A 20,019-nucleotide genomic window follows, 5' to 3' on the forward strand; every position below is an offset into this window, starting at 1 on the left:
AATGAGCAAAATCCCAACAGTAAACTATAGGTAGCCAGATTCAGTCAGCTAAAAACATTACAATGTGGCCCTAGCTGGTTTGGCTCGGTGCATAGAGTGTCAGCCTTCGGGCTGAGGGTCCCAGGTTCAATTCCAGTCAGGGCACATGCTGGGTTGTAAGCCCAATTCCCAATGTGGGCCCGATCCCCAAGGGGGTGTGGGAGGCGTCCGATCGATGATTCTCTCTCATCGTTGATGTTTCTATCTCTCTCTCCCTCTCCTTCCTCTCTGAAATTAATAAAAAATATATTTAAAAAATAAAAACATTACAATGTAGATTTAAAAATAAAGGATGTCCTCAAGTTTGTTATTTAAAATAAAAACTACTCAACATTTTGCTCTGTCATAGTGGGAATAACAACAGGTCTCAATCTACAATAATAAAAGGGTAATATGCTAATTAGACCAGATGTCTTCTGGGCGTCATTCCGGACTTCCTTTCTGACGAAGCCAGGGCCAGAGGGAAGCCAGCCCAGGTCCCAGGTGCCTGCTGGCAGCTGAAGGAGGGAAGCCGGTGCCAGCAGCCGGGGGAAGGAAGGCCTACTCTTGCATGAATTTTTGTGCATTGGGCCTCTAGTAGCTATATAAGCAATAATCTAAAAATCCAGAGGCAATGAAGTCAGTACACTGTCTAACACTGCCGCTGTGGAGTACATTGAGCTTTGGGCCTTTCTCCTAAATCCTTATGCCATGATTTGCTTCTGGAAACATGGGGAACAAACTCCTGGTACAGAACCAAGAAAACTAAAATTGAGGCAGGGTGTCTGATCTAAACACAGACTGTAAATGAGTGGAATTTCTCCCTGTATTTCCTAATTAATGGAAGCCTCTAAGGGCATACTCTAACTCAACTTACCAGATTTGAAAATAATTTCATACTAAATGATGATCCTTCATATAAAAAATGGGAAGCTAAGTTTAAATAAATTAAGTGATTCAATCAAGATACCCTTACTAATTAATGCCTTTCCACAAGGCTTTTAAAAAATCAAAGTCTTTATATCTATATATATAAAAGCTGAAGCAACCATTTGACCATTAGCTATGACACGCTCTGACCATCAGGGTTCAGATGCTCAACGCACGGGCATGGAAACATGGAACAGACTGATGAATCTCAGAGGAAAGTGGGGAGGGCGGGAAGAGATTAACCCAAGATCTTATATGCATACTAGAGGCCTGGTGCATGCACCAGTGGGGTCCCTCAGCCGGGCCTGCGGGGATCGGGCCAAAACCAGCAGTCCAACATCCCCCTAGGAGTCCTGGATTGCGAAAGGGTGCAGGCCAGGCTGAGGGACTCCACCAGTGCACGAATCCGTGCACAGGGCCTCTAGTAACTGTATAAGAGAGCAAGATAAAATGTTAAAATCTAAACTGGAACTCTGAAGATATGTGAAGAAGCTAAAATGGAAGAAACAACATGACCCAGACAAAAAAAGTGAAGACTTGTTTCTCAAGATACTTTTGTATAATTCATGTTATAAAACACATTTATGAGATCAACCAAAGGACTTGTATGCATGCATATAAACATATCAATGGACACAGACACTAGGGAGTAAGGGCATGAGCAGGGGTGGGGGGGTGGGAGGGCAATGGGAGGATAAGGACACATGTGTAATAGCTTAATCAAGAATGAATGAAAGAAAGAAAGAAAGAAAGAAAGAAAGAAAGAAAGAAAGAAAGAAAGAAAGAAAGAAGGAGGGAGGGAGGGAGGGAGGGAGGGAGGGAGGGAGGGAGGGAGGGAGGGAAAGGAAAGGAATAGAAATAGCTTAGGCTGAGTATCACCCCTGCCCCCTGCCAAAATGGAATGCAGCTGGAAAAAAAAAATAAAGAATTATATAGGGGCAAAAAAACACACAAACAAACAAAAACCCCAACAAATTTATGCTTGCATATCTGGTGATAAACTAGCTTTGGTCTTAATGGTCAGTCTTTTATATCAATACTAGAGGCCCAGTGCACGAAATTCGTGCACTGGGGATGGGTGGGGGGGTCCCTTAGCCCAGCATGTACCCTCTAACAGTCTGGGACCCCTCCCTCCTTACTGCCCACCTGCTTGCTGCTTCCTACCGCTTGGCTTGCTGCTCCTTAGCGCTGCCGCGAAGGCCTTGGGTCTGCTGGGTGCCGGGCCTGCGGGTTTGTGTCTCTGATACCCCCAGCAGCCCCAGCACCTTGATGGCGGGGCTTGGGGCTGCCGGTCTTTGATCAGGGCCCCAGCAGCCCCAGCACCAAGGTGGTGGGCCTTGGGGCTGCTGGGCACAGCCCCTCCCCTCCCCACCCCCCTCACCCCCGCGTATTTGTGTCTTCTATCAGGCCCCCAGCAGCCCCAGCACCGCCTAAATAACTTAAGGGAAACTTTATTTAGTCTTCTTTTAAAAGCAATCTAGTTTAAAAATGAGTTGCAGTTAAGAGAGAACAAAGAACATGGTACCTAAGAGTGAGAGAGACAGACAGAGGAGAGGCTGGGCACTGGTCAGAGGCTTACATGCCAACTGTTCTCCACCTGGGAAATGATGTAAAATCAGTTTCTTTAGTTTTCTGCTTAATGGTCCTCTCCAGAGAGTGGAGTGGCATCTGCTCGCTTCTCCCTGGGGCCTGGCTTGGTGGTCGCCTTGGGGTCTGGCTGCGCTCCAGCGGGATCCTCACGGGCCTGCCTGCTCCGCCTGGCCCTGTCCACACGTTGCTTCCTCTGAGTCTTCCTTGGGCACAGCCCGGGTCCATCACCTCCTCCTGTGTCTCCCACCGCCAGGGCGGATAAAGAGGCCCACACAGAGTTCAGGTCTGCAAGGAGCTGGTCCTCTGCTTTCAGAACCTTCGGGATCTCCTCTTGCAATTGTTCCCTTCCATGACCTTCCTTCCCTATCTCCGGAATCTTCCCAGAGCACCACATGCCTGCCCTCCAGTAGAAGGTTGTCTTTGTGTGGCTTTCAGGGCAGCCTTCAGGACCTGGTGGGCGCACTGCGGCCCTTCCACGTTGGGCGCCAGGCCTGAGGCCCGGCCTGGAAGGCGGGCGGCTCCCCAGCAAGTCCCACTGCACCAGGCACACGTGCGCCCGCCCCGGACGGCACCCTCCAGGCATGGTGGCTCCACACTGTGCTCAGGGCCTGGGAGTTAAGCAGCAGGGTGGTCCTGATGGGCCGGTGGCTGAGGCAGCCAAGCAGAGTTCCGACAGGCTGCGGCTGGGGGCTGGGGGCGCCCCCTGGGTGGCGGCCCCTGCCAGCAGCTGGACAGGGGGGCGGCGGCGGAGGTGGGGCAAGGGCGGGGGTGAAGGGGCCTGTGGTAAATCTAGGGGCCGGGGCGCTGGCTCCACCACAGGGGCTGGGGTCACAAAGTCTTGCAAGGAGGTGGGGGAAAGGGTGCCGTAGGCGGAGTCCATGGAGCAGGAGCTGCCCTCCCCGGGGCCCAGGCCAGCAGCTCGCTGGTCAGTGTGACAGATGAGGCGGTGGTACTGAGGGACATCTCGTCCAATTGGGAGCTGAAGGGGCCGCCCTCGAACTCGGCAGAGGAGAGCGTCTCCCTGGGCTCCAGCACCACCATGGCCAGGATCTCCGTGGAGCTGTCCGAGGCGCAGTGCCGGGTGTCCAGGCTGTTGCTGCTTTTGCGCAGGATGGTGGGGAAGCTGGCAGCGGAAGTACTACTCTCCCCACCCTCCTCTTCCTCCTCCTCTTCCTCCTCCTCCTCCTCCTCCTCCTCCTCCTCCTCCTCCTCCTCCTCCTCCTCCTCCAAGCTCTGTAGGTGCTGCTGGCTGCCCGCATGCTCCTACGCATGCAGCTGCTGCAATTGGTTCTGGGCATTGTAAATGGAGTCCACCCAGCCCTGGCACAGAGCCTGTCCGCTGGCCTGGAACGTGTAGGCCCCCACGCGCTGTGGAACTTGTTCAGGTAGATGAGGAGGAAGGAGCCAGGGTCCCGCAGCTCCCGGCACACGATCTTGTCCACCAGCAGTGGTGCCCTGATGACCCTGGTCTCCTCAGCCTTCTTCACTGCCTTGGTCACTAAGAGCAGGTCCGTGAAGAGGAAGCAGTACACATCCATCTTGCTGTCCTTTCCCTCCTTCATCCTCAGGCTGCCCTCCAACAGCAGCTGATGCGTCTCCTCCGGGGAGGCACCAGGGATGGGCGTGGTCAGGTCCAGGTGCAGAAATTCCTTCAGGAGCTTGTCCACCTCGTCGTTGCTACCCTCCACCACCTCGTAGGCGTCCATGCTGCTCACCACGGCGGCCAGCTGCTGCCGCATGCACGTGTTCACGTGGTGGATGAAGCGCTCCACGGAGCTGATCATGGTGATGACGGCCTCCTTGGCACATGGCTCGTCCCTCTTCCTCAGCACCGACTTGAGCAGCAGTAGGTACTTGGTGAGCAGCTGGTGGGGCTTGGCGAGCATGTCGCTCAGCTTCAGCCGCTGGCACTGCCAGTGCTTCTGGGCCCACATCACCTAGGCCGGGAAGAGGTTGTTGTCGCGCAGCAGGCTGCGCATGTACTCCATGCAGCCCTCCTCCTCCATGCAGCACCGGATGTAGGGCTTGAAGAGGGAGCCGAACATCTTGAAGCCTTTGAGGAGGTCCCGGGCTGCAGCAGCCCCCGCGTGTGCAGCGCCTTCTCCACCATTGGCGCCATCACGCTGCCCCACAGCCTGCGGTGCAGACGCGCGATCTTGGGGATGTTGCTGAACAGGAGCGGGTCTTGGAGGTGTCGGGACTCCTCCCCAGGGCGACCCTTTACCCGGAGTCCCTGCCGCTCCATTCACCCCCTCGGCCAGCGGGGAGAGCCCTCGGTGGGTCAGCTGCTCTGGGCGCTGGGGAGGAGGAGGCTGGCGGAGGGCGAGGCCCTAAAGCAGGAGGAAGCCTTGGAAGGCAGGCAAGGAGCCCAGGACTCAAGGCGCCCCGCCGCCACCCCGCATCTCACTGGGGCCTGCACCCAGGAGTGCCATGGCTGCATAGGACAGGACCTCTGCACCCCCAGGGTGCATAACACAGGGCTTCCATCAAGCTCCGCTGATCCCTGGGCAGGACGCCTCTTGGCTCCACTGATCCCGGGGCCGGGAGACCTCAAGGCTCGGCTGTTCTTGGGGCAGGACGCCTCTCGGCTCCGCTGATCCCGGGACCGGGCTGCCTCTCGCTCTGCTGATCCCGGGGCCCTGAGGCCTCCCGGCTCTGCTGATCTCTGGGCAGTGAGGCCTCTCTGCTCTGAGGCTTCAGGGCTGTTTGGCTTTGCTCCACTGCTTGGAGCCTGAGTATGCAAATTAACCGCCATCTTTTAGCTTCTATAATTGAAACATTGTATCTTTTGGAGCTGTTGCTTCAGGAGCTCAGAGCCCCCCATAGCCAAAAGCGGGGAACCTTGGCTTCCTCCATCGCTGGGGCAACCAAGCCTCCTGTTCTCAGCTGCCTGGCTGCCGGTGGCCATCTTGGTTGGCAGTTAATTTGCATATCTCGCTGATTAGCCAATGGGAAGGGTAGCGGATGTATAGCTAATTACCATGTTTCTCTTTTATTAGATAGGATAGCTAAGATTTAATAATTCCATTAATAAATATTCTATTACAGATAGTGATAAAAGTATGAATTTTGCTATGCTCCCAATCTGTTACAGTTCAGAAGATTAATTATAGAGCTTCATGTACTATAGGAAACTGAAGATACACTTGAAGGAAAAATAGAATGATATAATAATACCTGACATTTTAAATGTATAATTATTCCAGAGAGAAAGTTCCATTATCAAAATAGCTACTACTGTCAATGTACACAGTCATGCAAGTAGAAAAGAATCTACAAATGCCGAAACCGGTTTGGCTCAGTGGATAGAGCGTCGGCCTGCGGACTGAAAGGTCCCAGGTTAGATTCCGGTCAAGGGCATGTACCTGGGTTGCGGGCACATCCCCAGTGGGAGATGTGCAGGAGGCAGCTGATGGATGTTTCTCTCCCATCGATGTTTCTAACTCTATCTCTCTCCCTTCCTCTCTGTAAAAAATCAATAAAATATATTTTAAAAAAAAAAAAGAAAAGAAAAGAATCTACAAATGATACTCATAAAAAATGCCTTAATGTTCTTTACAGAGGTATAACTTTTAAAAATACAAAGATTGGCCTGGCCAGTGTGGCTCTGTGGCTGAGCATCTATGAACCAGGAGGTCACAGTTTGATTCCCAGTCAGGGCACATGCCCTGGTTGCAGGCTAGATCCCCAGTGTGGGGTGTGTAGGAGGCAGCAGATCAATGACTCTCTCATCATTATTGTTTCCATCTCTCTCTCCCTTTTCCTTCCTCTATGAAATCAAGAAAAATATATGTAAACAAAAAATACAAAGATAAGAACTCTGGCCGGGTATCTCAGTTGGTTAGAGTGCTGTCCCCATATACCAAGGTTGTGGGTTTGATCCCTGGTCAGGGCACATACAAGAAGCAACCAATGAATGCACTGATAGGTGGTGCAAAGAATCAATGTTTCTCTCTCTTTCTCTTTCTCTTTCTCTTAATGTGGGAAATTATGTGGGAGCCATCTCACATTTATTTAATTGATACATTGCAGAGGGTTGGGGGGTTAGCTAAACCTGAACACATTACCAACAAAGGGTTAACATTTCATAATTTACTGAGAAGTATGAAGGATGAAGGAGGGAACGAGATCAAAATAAGGGGGCAAAGATTAGCTTTCCCAGTCATGAACAAAGGAAAACAAAATAGATTTCAACAAACACCAGAGTTCAACTACAGAAAATAGGGTGACCAAAGACAGAAATTTGAAAGAGTAAAAGTTCACCTGAGGACAATGTTCTCTCTATAATGAAGTTACAAAGAAACAGTTTAGATACACTACAAATAATGCAAGGAGGTCCTTCAGATGAAAAGTTTTCATTTTCAGGTACTTTTACCTTCAGGAGTAGCAGGATTCAAGATAGGATAAATGACAAAGTTTCTGCAATTAATTTATAGTGAAAAAAAAACTGAAAGCTAGGAAAGAGCAACATCAGAACTTTAACACCTAAGGAGACTAGAGAATTCTTACTCTCAAACAGCTTAATTACAGATTATAATAACAGAATAAAATATCAGTATTGGTATTTTAGTATTTATTTTGCTTAATACCCCATGTTAAATATGGTGTCCATCATTTTTTTTCTAAACTTTGCCCTGTTGCTGTTCATACTAATAGATCCAAGTATAAGGTTACACTGTCTTTCCCACTTCAGCCTCTTGGAGAAGTCAGGCTCCAAGATAATGGAATTAACTTTGAAGTATATTGGAAATCTAGCCTTGATGAAACGAAGATTGTTGATTCTAGGGCAGCCCTGGGCAAACTACGGCCTGCTGGCCGTATCCGGCCCGTTTGAAATGAATAAAACTAAAAAAAAAAAAAAAAAAAAAAAAAAGAGCGTACCCTTTTATGTAATGATGTTTACTTTGAATTTATATTAGTTCACACAAACACTCCATCCATGCTTTTGTTCCGGCCCTCCGGTCCAGTTTAAGAACCCATTGTGGCCCTCGAGTCAAAAAGTTTGCCCACCCCTGTTCTAGGGCAAGGACTGGGAATTAGACCTGGGACCCTCACTCTCCCTTCTCTTTCTTCATTCTTCCACTACACCATCCTTCAGTGTATGTCTAGTCCTCCCAGACTAGGAAAACTCAAAAGTGACCTCTGGAAGGAGAGAGAATACTGAAGAACAAAATTAGAAGAAAAAATAGTAAAGTTAACTAATAATCCAGGAAATCGATATTGTGTAAAACAAGATATTTCAAAAGAGTTTTAAATAGGAAAAGAATGTGGTTGGAATACTTTTCAAAACTTTGCTTAATTAAAAAATTTTAATGCATATAATTCTCTGAGTATTAAGATATTTATAAATGAGTCTGATTCTGAAAACCATTAAAGTAATAATATTATACCAACTATACCAAAATTATCCCAGTTACATTTTCTTAGGGGAGGAGATCTTAGGTCCTATGATGGATATGGTGGCCTGATTTGTTCAACCTCTCTTCTACCTTCCTTCCTTCTAGTATGCCTTTTATATTAAAGAAATAAGAAAGCTAAATGTGGCCATTTCTCTAATTATCTTGCAGCTAGATTCTAGATATACACTAGGTTCCTCTAATTAGGTATACTCATGAGAGATTTGGAAAATGGGAAAAAAAGCAGAGGTTCACTTCTTGCTGCTTTGGCTTTTTTTGACTATTAAAGCTGTGGAGGCAAAATGCTTCTAAAGCAGTATTCCAATATGTATTCTTCAGCTTCCTGGTAATGCAGAGGCACTTGTGGTAGAAACAGTGGCTAGATTCTGAGTTCCAGTACCGCTGTATCAGCTTTGTAGGTTATTGAGAGGCAGATGTGACGATGGCTTCCTAATTCTTGGATTGTAGCTATGATCATGATCATGTGTTCTTGGCTTCATGAGCTTAACAATCTTGATCCTCTAAACCAGTGGTTCTCAACCTTCCTAATGCCACGACCCTTTAATACAGTTCCTCATATTGTGGTGACCCCCAACCATAAAATTATTTTTGTTGCTACTTCATAACTGTAATTTTGCTACTGTTATGAATTGTAATGTAAATATCTGATATGCAGGATGTATTTTCATTGTTACAAATTGAACATAATTAAAGCATAGTGATTAATCACAAAAACAATATGTAATTATATATGTGCTTTCCGATGGTCTTAGGCGACCCCAGTGAGAGGGTCGTTTGACCCCCAAAGGGGTCGTGACCCACAGGTTGGCAACCCACAGGTTGAGAACCGCTGCTAAACCAAGCATGTCAAGCTCAAAGGCTAACAGGGGCCAAATAAACAAGGTTTAAGTTTATGTGGGCCACAAAAAAACAAAAGCTTCAATTTTCATAGAAATGTAGGTTTATTTCAGTAGAGACATGCTGAATACAAAGGGCTGAAATAAATGAGTAATCGTTAATATAAAATAATAGAACATTTTAATAAAAATTAATATTTTTTTCTTGAACATTAACTTACCAGACAATGAATAACTGCATAAATAAGCGTAACGCAAATAAGCCTATTTTTCTTGTTCTCTGAAAGCAAAATATTTCCTGTTGCGCACACCAAACAAGGCAGTCCAAGACTAGTGAAGTGGTAATTGGTTGTTAAAATATTCACTGCTAGTATTAGTAGAGAGAAATGGTGTGCCTGCACATAGGGAAATGAATGCAACACGGTTATAGTAATCAGTCATTAGTGAACGTTGTAGTTCGTTATTAATAATTATGTGTAACAGGATATTGTAAAACTTAAGTTACAAAATTTTTATTAAAATGTTTCTTACATACCGTTTTATTGGCTGGGCCACAAAAATATTCGTTGTGGGCCACATGCAGCCTGGGGGCCGTTAGTTTGACATGCTTGCTCTAAACCTTCCAGCAATATTCTAACCACCATTTCCCTGTATTAAATCTTTTGCTGTTTATAGTAGAGGGTTTCTGTTTCCTGCACTAGGATCTATAGCTGATATAGTACTTGGTATCTAGTAGGGCTGATTTAACAGAAACTGAAATATGCTACACTGGCTTGCTAACTGAGTGGTGACTGGCAAGGAAACATATTGCGGGCTAAAAATCCAATGACCCACTACAGCCAAATGACAAAACTTTTGATAAAATTACTGCCACTGTATTGTAATGCCTTGGAGGACAGACCATGTGCCCAACAAGCTTCCAGCTCTGCAAAAGAAGGCCCTCTGCCAGTGGCCTGAAGGTCAAGCTGACTGAAAGGGGTGATGAGGGTGGGGAAACGGGATTCACATGGCTGGAAATGCCAAAAGGCAAGAGATAAGATGGCAGCCCTAGCCAGTTTGGCTCAGAGGATAGAGCATCAGCCCGTGAACTAAAGGGTCCTGGGTTCGATTCCAGTCAAGGGTATGTACCTTGGTTTTGGGAGGCAACCATTCAAAGCATCTCACATCAATGTTTCTTTCTCTGTGTCTCTCCCCCTCCCTTCCACTCTCTCTAAAAAAAAAATAAAAATAAATAGAAAAAATATCCTTGGGTGAGGATTAACAAAATAAATAAATAAATAAACATAAGTGAAATGAAAAACTACTAAGAATATGAGAAACTACCAAGAATATTTTATACCAATAACTTTGAAAGCTAAATAAGAAAAAATTTTCTGGAAAAACATTTAATAATAGTTAACATTTACTGCATGCTTATCGGTACATGTGAAGGCACTCATCAAAGTACCTCACATATATTAAATCATTTAATACTCACAACTGCTCATGAGATAAGTACCGTTATTTCTATTTAATATAGAGAAAACTGAAGAATAGAGAAGTTAAGCAAACTCTTCAAAGTCACACTAACTAACAAATACTGGAGCTAGGATTTCCTGTGCTGTACAGCCCGAGAGTCTACTCCTTTAACAACTATGTTACATTGCCTTTCAGAATAAAAATAACATATGTTATTAAAATATGCCCCTAAATAGGATACTGGAACTGAGCAACAACCATAAAAGAAATGGAGACCCTGGCCTGGTAGGCTCAGTTGCTTAGAACATTGTCCTAGTAGGCCAAGGTTGTGGGTTTGATCTCTGGTCAGAGCACATATAAGAAGTAACCAATGAGTGCATAAATGAGTGTAACAACAAATCAATGTTTCTCTCTCTCTCCCCCATCTTTGTCTAAATCAGTGGTTCTCAACCTTCTGGCCCTTTAAATACAGTTCCTCATGTTGTGACCCAACCATAAAATTATTTTCGTTGCTACTTCATAACTGTAATGTTGCTACTGTTATGAATTGTAATGTAAATATCTGATATGCAGAATGGTCTTAGGCGGCCCCTGTGAAAGGGTTGTTATACCGCCAAAGAGGTTGCGACCCACAGGTTGAGAACCGCTGGTCTAAATCAATCAATCAATCAATCAATCAATCAATAAAAGAAAAGAAATGAAATCAGTAGATCAGCATCTCCCTATCCCCAGCAAAGGCCTAGATAATTTAATGACCAATTTAGCTATATCTTCAAGGAACAGATAATTCCTAAAGGGTAGCAGAATATGCCACCCCAAAATATGCCATTTTTGGCATATTATTTTGAACTGTAGGTACTTGAGAATAGCAAATGCAGGGAGAGTCTTTCTCTGAACTTCCCCTATCTGCCCAAAGATAGATCTTCCAAAAGGAACTCAATTGCCATAAATACCCTGTCTCTGGGATTTTCATCAACCAGGGAATACCAACTCTTATCATAGGAGAGGAGGCTAGAAGGTCTACACACCTGGAGAAACTGTCACAACCTATCTCATCTCCCATCTATTCTTCTTTCATTCCTAAAATGAAAGAAGAATACTTTCATTACTTTTCCCCAAGAGACTTCCATCTCCCCACTCCCTAAACTGTCCCCTACCCCAATTGAGATGATATTTAAGCCAGAATTCTAAGCCACCTTGGGGAGTTAGAATTTCTCCCTGGATATTGACAAAGATCCTTTCTTTGCTTAACCAAACCTTAGCCAGGCTCCAGAACCTTCCCTTTAGACCAGGGGTCCTCAAACTACGGCCCGCGGGCCACATGTAAATACAAATATTGTATTTGTTTCCGTTTTGTTTTTTTACTTCAAAATAAGAGATGTGCAGTGTGCATAGGAATTTGTTCATAGTTTTTTTTTTTTAACTATAGTCTGGCCCTCCAACGGTCTGAGGGACAGTGAACTGGCCCCCTGTTTAAAAAGTTTGAGGACCCCTGCTTTAGACCGTCTGTGCACTTCCTTGCAAAATCTAGTATTAGCAGGAATCCTGCTAAGTCATTTTAGCAAGGCTCCCATCCTCCACATCTGATCGCCCTCAATATCAGTTCCTCATCTTCTACCATCCCCCTGCCTTCAGCAATAAATCTCTTAATACTGTCTTTCAATGAACAGAAGCTCTTACCTTTATTATAATCCAATTAAATCCCTTTCTTCTATGGCTAGTGCTTTAAAGGAAATATTTGCCTAACTGAAGGACACATATTTTCTCTAAAATATTTATTTTCCTCTTCCATCTAGATCTGCCCTCTACCTGGAACTGATTTTTGTATGGTATCAAATAAAGGTCAACACATTTTTTCCCCACATGGATGTCCAGTTAAGCTGGCATTTACTGAATAGAAAATCCTGTCTCCACTGAACTATAATGTTGCCTTGGTCATAAATCAGAATACTTTGTATGTGTGGCTGTTTTGGATGCTCTTTTCCATTGGTCAATTTGACTACTCTTATACCAATATCCCATTATTTTAATTACTATAACTTTATGATAGGTCTTGGTATCTGATAGGATAAAACCTTCCAGCTTTTTTTTCTTTCAAAATTGATTTGGCTATTCTTGGTCAGTTGTATTTCTGAACGAATTTTAGAATCAGCCAGTCACCTTCATTAAGGAAAAAAAAAAACACACCTACTGAGATTTTGATTGGGTTTGCATAGAATATACGTATTAATCCTAGGTGACCCAATATCTTTACAATAATGATCTTCAAACCCAAGAATATTTTTATTGCTTGCCTTCTAAATGAGTCAGGCAGCTTCCCATTTCTTCCGCACCCACATGGCTTGACGCAGGGCCATGCTGGACTCCACACATGGACTAATGAACTTGAATTAACTTGGATAATGAATTACACTGGGCTGCAACATGGAACAGAAGCTCTGGACACTGACCTTGCTTCTGGCTCTGCTGAACTCACAGCTGCACCTTTTCCAGGACTGCTTAAGGGGCAGGGGATGTTGGAACTCGAGAAATATAACTTCACCCAAATAAAGCCTTTTTCCATCCTCCCATGGGGGCTTCTAAAAATTCTTATTTCAGCAGCATCCCAAGAACCTTCGCCTCCCTCCCAAGAGTGATAGAAGAATTCGATTCTCTGGTAACACCACCAGAATGATAAAAAGAAAGACTGAAATCAGCAAGTGTTGGTGAGAATGTAGAGCAACTGGACCGCTCAAGCACTGCTGGTAGTAGTATAAATTGGTAGAACCACACTGGAATAATGTTTGGCAGTATCTACAAAAGGTGAACATATGCATTTCCTAGGACTCAGCAATTCCACTATATACCCAACAGAAATACGTTCAACAAAATACATATATTAAAAGATTCACAGAAGCTCTACTCATATAAATCTCAAACTGGAAACTACCCAAAGACCATCAATAGTAGAATGGATTTAAAAATTTTTCATGTATTCACATGAAATACTATGGAGAAGTAAAAAAATGCTCACATGACAATATACATGAATCTAACAAGTAAACAAAGCCGAGACCAAAAATAAGTCAGACAAAAAAAAGCATATACAAATGGAATGGCACAGCGTGTACCCTATAAAAATGGGCAAAACTAATCTAAGTTAGTTATTATAAGTCTGAATGGTGGTTATCCCTGGGGTGGGAAGAAGTGACTGAAAGAGCAAGAGAGAGCTTCTGGTATACTGGTGATGTTTCTTGATCTAGGTGCTTGTTTTGGGGTGTGTTCATGTGAAAATTCAGCAACATTTATGATTTGTGCACTTTCCTCTAAATATTATGCTACAATAAAAGTTAATGCATATAACATAAAGCAAATAAATCAAATAACAAGCTGGAAAACATTTTCTAGAAGTAACAGGAAAAACTCATGCAAGTCAATTTTTAAGAAGCTAGCATCCAACTGGAAAATGGGTCTGCATACTAAAAGAAAGGTTCAAGCAAAGAGAGAAAAATGGCTTCAATAAATGCACAAAATGTAAATTAGAATAATGGAGTGCTATTTTTTTCCTAGCAAATTAGCAAAGATTAAAAAAAACTAATAAGGCTGTTACTGAGGATTTGTGTGAAACTACTAATATTCTTACTCTTAATAGAAACTTAAATTGGTATAACCTTTCTTCATTAAGTCTTTAAAAATTACTCTTTTCACCTACTAGTTTCCCTTCTAGTAATTATTATAAGGAAAATTCAGAGTTATAATTAAAGATAGATTTATGTCAGTGTTGATTACAATGGTGAGTATTTTGAAACAATATAATTATCCCACAATGGGAAAATTGCTACATTATGAAACATATGTATGATGGGATAATGTTTTCAAAGAGTAATGAATAGGAAAAGACTCATGATAAATTTAAATGAAAAAAACATACAAAATTCTATGTGGTATGATATCTTTTGTGTTAAAAAATATCACACTTAAACATACACTTGCATGGAAAAAAGTCTGTAACACATACTGTAGTGTTAATAATGGCCATCTTCGGATGGTAGGATAATGGATGATTTTAATTTTGTGGCTTATTTGCTACAATGAAATGTTCCTTGAACATTTATTATTATTACATTCAGAAATCTAAGAAAATAATAGGGTAAACAAATAACACCCACCCAGTTTCCTTAATTCTAAGCAACCTAGATTTTGATCTCTCCTTTAGCTCTCGCATTTAATTTGTAATTTTATCTTAGAAGCATCTGTCCAAGCCATTATAACATTTTATTACTTCTTCTTTCATTTCCAAAATGCAGGCACCAGTCTTTCCTAGAGAGCACTTCGAATGCAGGTTCATCACTTTGGTAAAATAGCCCTATCCTCCCCTACTTCTCCATTCTAGCCAAATCAGAGCACTTTCTACAGTGCCCCTCCCACACTCCAGCCCCTGAAAGAGCCACACCAAGTACTGTCACACCTCCCAACCTTGGCGTGCTCTGCTCTCTCCCCCTGCGATGCATTCTCTCCCTTGTCCTCCTAATCCAATTCATAGTTCAAGATTCACCTCTGATACCATTCACTGGCCGTGGGTAGCTCCTCTGAGGTTACAAGAACAGATGATGGTTTCCCAACCAATCCCCCAACGACAGTTTGTACATATTTCAATATTTATCATTCTATATTGTTTAGTGCCTAGTTCTCCCATTGTGCAGAACGGGCCATATCTTTTTGAAATTTTTCTTAAAATCTAGCTGAATGTGTGAACGCAAAACATACATCTATGCAGTGCATCTGCACAGGGGTGGTGGGTTTGCACCTGTGGGTGATAAATAAATGGCAACAAAAAGACTTGCCTGTGTGTGTGTGCATGTGGTTTTTTTCACCATTCAAGATGGCAGAGAACGTCTTAAAATAGTCCCACACAAAAGCACTCACACCGGAGCCTTAAGCCAGAACTGGCTACACTTAGCGCAACAGCAAAGGACAAAAGAACTGAACCTAAATGCTCAGATGCCCGGCCCTCGTCACCCGCGGTGGGTCCCACACTATTTTAAACGTTGCTACAAAACTGGCACCTGCTGCCTTCACTCCGAGGGCCACGCCTCGACCAGGATCAGGGACCTAAGGCACTTCTGGATAATGACCCCCCCCCCCCCCCAAATCAAGGACGTAAAACAATTACCCCCCCTCCCCCCCAAATCAAGGACGTAAAACTAGGAGGCTAAGTTGTACTGGTGCGTATCCAAAAACGCACGACCGGGCCCCGCCCCAGCCAGGGGCAGTCCCACTGAGGCGTAGCCGTCCTGGGGCGAGGAACAGGCAGGGCTCCCGTCCACCAGCCCGACTGGGAATTCCGGGCGGGCCTGAGGCTGAGGGCGTCTCGGGCTACACCTGTCAGGCAGCAGCCAACTCTAGGCCCAGAAATCGCCGAGATTTGGTGACCGAGGCCGGCAAGACCGTCACCCGATCCCTCACCCCGCGATCGGTCCCTCGCCCTGCCTCCTCGCCTTCGCCCTCGTTCTTCTCAAACAAAGGCAATCCACACCCACCGCCATTTTCTCCTTACCTCAAAAACCACCTCTTCGTCAAACTCCGGTGTCATCCTTCTCCGCCATGCCACCCGCCTCAGCACGATGGGAAATGAAGGCGGGGGAGCTGGAGGCACCCAGGCAGCCGCTTCTCCCGTCTCGTGTGTCCAGAAAACTACAACTCCCAGCATGCCTCTCAGCTCACGCCCCCTTTTTCAGGCCCACTCATTGGAGCAGAAGATGATCCTGTGGACGGGAGAGGCAGGAGCAAAAGGAAGCTCGAGCCCTCTGATTGGAGGAGGCTGGGGCTTTTGTCCGCCTTTTACGGCTGCGGCTGGCAGGGGGCGCCAAGAGCACGGATTTTTTTTTTTTTTTAAAACTGGAGACGGGCACGCGCCGGCAGAGGCGCGGTGAGCACTGCTCGTGCCCGCAGCTTGTCGCTCGCGCCCGGGAGCGCCGCCGGGTCCCTGGAGTCCCAGGCATCCTTTGTGCGGACCCTTGAGTTTCGCTGCGGAGGAGCAGGACGAAATGTGGACGCCGCGGGAGCTTTATTTCCCTGCCTAAATTCTTGAAACAATGGACGGTTAGGGGAGCATGGATTGAGGGGGAGGCGAGCGGGGAAGCGAGCCGCCTGGGGAATCATGACTTCTGCCGCCGGTAAGTGACGGCGCTCGCGCTGCCCCTGGAAAGTTTGTAGGGAGCGCTGCTAGTCGGGTTCTGGCGCAGCTTTCTCCTTTGGGAGTAGGTTAGTGGTGTTCCTTTTGCACTTTTGCCGGGGACGGTGGCAAGTGTGGAGCAGACGGCATTTGCTGCCCTATTTCCTCCTCCCTTCCTGCCCAGAGAGGGTGTTTGGAAATCGTGTCTCCCTTGGGACCTGCCTTTAAAAGGAGACCGGTGTTGGGGGCTCTGCGCCAGGTGAAACGCGAAATGAAAAAAGGACCGTTTGCTTGTCCCCGAAACTTTGAGCGACTTTGCCTTTGCGTGTGAAAATAGTTTCGATGACCATGTTAAGAAATCAGTTATTCTAAGAAAGGGCAGTGTTCCCAGAGTGTTGAACTCGGCGACGGAGCTGAGTCGCTTTCAACCTGGTATCGACTGGAAACCCTGACGCTTATTACTCAGTAGATAAAGAGGTGGTTCATCCTGAAAAAAAGGATAACCATCAAGTTTTCCCCGTCACCCGAGAAGTAGAGGAATAGAAGTGCCCATGGCAATTTTTTGCTCATCTTCGCCCAATTTTTTTTAATGGATTTTCTTTTCTATTTCTACCTGGTTAGTATAAACACAGCCTGATTTTCCGTCTGCCCCCATAGTTGTTTCCCTTCATCCAAACGACAAACTGTTTACCTTTGGATTTTGAGCAATTCTGCACATATTTCTAAACATTTTTAAGGAACAGTTCATATATTCCATGATAATTACTAAACTGCTTTTAGATCCAATTGATAAGAATATAGGTTACTTTTTAAACCACAATTTTTAATGTATTCAGTATTAAGGGTTTTTTTTCTTTGTTTCATCCACGTTGAAAGAAATACACTTTTATTAGAAATTTTATAGTAAAGTAGTGTAAAGTTTTCCCTCGAAGTGACTTCTAGAATCACTTTGCTTTTCTTGGCATTTGTTTTAAATTCCTGCAACGTGAAACTGTCAAACAGCACTCTAGATGTTCTAAGTTGTCTTATTTCTAAAGCCTAGATTTATTGAAGTGTTGCACTGCTAGGTGTAAAAAGATTACAGGTAACTAGGCAAGAAGGTAGCCAAAAGTAGTAAGAAAGCAAAGAGTGAAGTAGTATTCCTGAAGAAATTGTGGATCTTTCCTCTCTGATGTTATATGTATGTGTAGGAGATATGTTGTCATATCATGTTCCTTATAAACTCTTTTCCTTACCAAAGTGAGGCTTTCTACTTGAGGTGAATTATTTTCATCCTAAATTTCTGTGCCTCACCTTTGTTCAGTTTTCCTTTATTACTGATCTCTTCTAATTAATTTAAAGTGGTTGGATTTAAACCCTTCCAGCTAATTTTAGCTCTCTTGGAGTATCAAGCACACTTAAAATATTTATACCCTATATGCATCAGTTTTCAATCCCAGTTCTAACAGTTTATAATGAAGAGATACAGAAGCATTTAATATGACATTTAAATATGTAAACCTGATCTAGGGCTCAGTCTGGAGGTTTATGATTCTTTCATTTGCATTACCCTAGAATAATGCAAGCTATTTTTATATTTTATCAACTTTACAATTAAAGAAATCCACAGACATTTTTGTGGTGTTTTAAAAGAGGGACACTTCCTGTGTTTAGCTGAGTTAGTTTTTAGCATGGTTTGCTGCGAAGCATTAGCTACTTTTTTGTCCACGCATCTGTTAAGATTTATTTTAATTCTTTCACATGTCTAAATGGAGGATATGGAAGAGAATTGGGTTTTATTTTCATCCTATTCTTATAAGATTATCTGTTCATCATTTTTACAAGCTGTTTATACTTTTTGGAACAATAGTCAATTTAATTAAAAGTTTAGGAAAGTTATTTCCAATTGGGGAAGGGAATGTTTGTTTATATCGAAGCTAATCTGCGGGATTTGGCATGGTTAGCTTAATTTAAGGAAATAAGAGAAATGTTGGAGAACATCTATGTTTTCTGTATCCTGAAGAAGAGCTTGCTTTGTTTTTCTGAAACATCTGTGAAAGAGTAGGCCCATAGTAAGATTTTAGAATTATTCTAATCAATGTATTTAAAAGGAGAGGTAATTACAGGTATGTGTTTTCTTTTTTCTCTTTTTTTTAACTTGTACAGGTCACTGTCTCATTAATGCTTGTGCTTTCCTTTACGGCTGGTTTGAAAGCTAGGAAAGTGTGCATGTGAGCCGCAGCCATCTGTGTGTCATAGATGACAGTATGTTTGTAATAGTGACATGGTACAAGTGCTTTACAGTCTTACCTTATTTTTTCCTGGAGCCAAACAGCTGTATAAATAAAAGATTTGCTGCTTTACTCTGAAAGGCTTTGGGTCTGACTGTTGATACAGTATTAAGATGCAAAGGTGCTGGATCCATTTCCAAAGATCATGTACTTACTTCAAGAATTTGACATTGGAGCAGACCACAATACAATGGCTTGTTTTTTTTTTTTTTTTTTGAGTTGTGTTTTTTTCATAATAGAGCCATGAAAAAAAGTTATGATAATAATAATGAAGGATTCCAGATATTTCTGTACCAGTGACTTAGTTGAATACTTGTTCCTACTAATAATTAAGAACTTATTCAATAATCCTATTGAAGTTGATTCCTGATACTTTTCAAAATATTATCTACATTAAAATGGGTATGGACTTTTAAAAAAAAAGAAATTTCCTGTTACTGAGAAATATTAAAGAGTAAGTGCATGTGGCAGGTCTGACTATTCCTCGGGCCCTATTTTCACCATTGGGGACATCGCAATGAGACAAAGTGCCTGCCCTTTTGGAGCTTGCTTTCTAGTGGTGAAAAACAAAGTTATACTGATGAAAAATCATACAGGACAAAAGGGGCTGGAGAAAATAAAGGTTCTCCTGAAGCAAGTATCTCAGAAGTTATCATCTCAGAATCATATGGGCTTTACAGTTCTGTCCAACTCTTTATTTACAAGTAAGGAAACTGAGGCAGCCAGATCTGCAGAAAGGCAAATAATTAGGTTAGCCAGCTCCCCACATTGTATTATTGACTTCCTCTGAAGTCTAATATGTACATGGTTAACTAGCACTGGTGAGCCAAATTTCACAGCTGTTTACTTAATTCAATGAGTATGCATTGAGGGCATTAGGTACATAATGCTGGGCTACTTTTGTTGGCAATCAACCACAACTCATATGTAAGTAATTTAATTTCTAGGACACTAAAGAGAACAGAGATTAAGTCTGTTGGAAGCAGACTCATATAGAAGGCACGTTTAAAGAAAAGAATAAAATTGGTAACAGAGATTAAAAAACAATTTAATTAGCCTGGCTGTAGTGGCTCAGTTGGTTGAGCATCGTCCTGTGCACCGAAAGGTTGCTAGATTAGATATCCTGTCAGGTCACATACCTAGGTTGCTGGTTCAATCCTGGATCAGGGCACTTGTGGAGGGGCAACCGATCAATGTTTCTCTCTCTCTCTCTTCTCTCTCTCTCTCTCTCTCTCTCTTTCTCTCTCTGTCTGTCTGTCTCTCTCTCTGTCTCTCTCTTTTTTAAGCATGTCCTCTGGTGAGGATTTAAAAAAATTTAACTACAAATAAAAAATCGATCAGTTAAA

General features: G+C 43.7%; 2 protein-coding genes and 1 pseudogene across 6 annotated transcripts in view; 1 reads left to right on the top strand and 2 right to left on the bottom strand.

Annotated features, from left to right (window-relative positions):
- VEZT (vezatin, adherens junctions transmembrane protein) overlaps positions 1-15,953 on the bottom strand; it is a 76,515-nt gene extending 60,562 nt beyond the window's left edge. For 3 of the 4 annotated variants that reach the window (XM_059681957.1, XM_059681956.1, XM_059681958.1), the window contains exon 1: positions 15,786-15,945. In XM_059681957.1, coding sequence (XP_059537940.1) covers positions 15,786-15,938 — 153 coding nt within the window. In that variant the 5' untranslated portion in view covers positions 15,939-15,945. Of the gene's footprint in view, positions 1-15,785 lie in introns of all 4 variants that reach the window. The other variant, XM_059681959.1, reaches the window with a different exon arrangement.
- On the bottom strand, positions 2,347-4,915 carry LOC132226010 (pleckstrin homology domain-containing family G member 5-like; annotated as a pseudogene).
- Positions 15,954-16,125: 172 nt separating the features above from the next.
- The window catches only part of FGD6 (FYVE, RhoGEF and PH domain containing 6), a 131,480-nt gene continuing 127,586 nt past the window's right edge, over positions 16,126-20,019 (top strand). The window contains exon 1 of one of the 2 annotated variants that reach the window (XM_059681955.1): positions 16,126-16,404. In XM_059681955.1, the coding sequence (XP_059537938.1) occupies positions 16,389-16,404 (16 nt within the window). In that variant the 5' untranslated portion in view covers positions 16,126-16,388. The remainder of the gene's footprint in view (positions 16,405-20,019) is intronic. The other variant, XM_059681954.1, reaches the window with a different exon arrangement.

This window comes from Myotis daubentonii, chromosome 2 (genome assembly GCF_963259705.1).
Source record: "Myotis daubentonii chromosome 2, mMyoDau2.1, whole genome shotgun sequence".
Lineage (NCBI taxonomy): Eukaryota > Metazoa > Chordata > Mammalia > Chiroptera > Vespertilionidae > Myotis > Myotis daubentonii.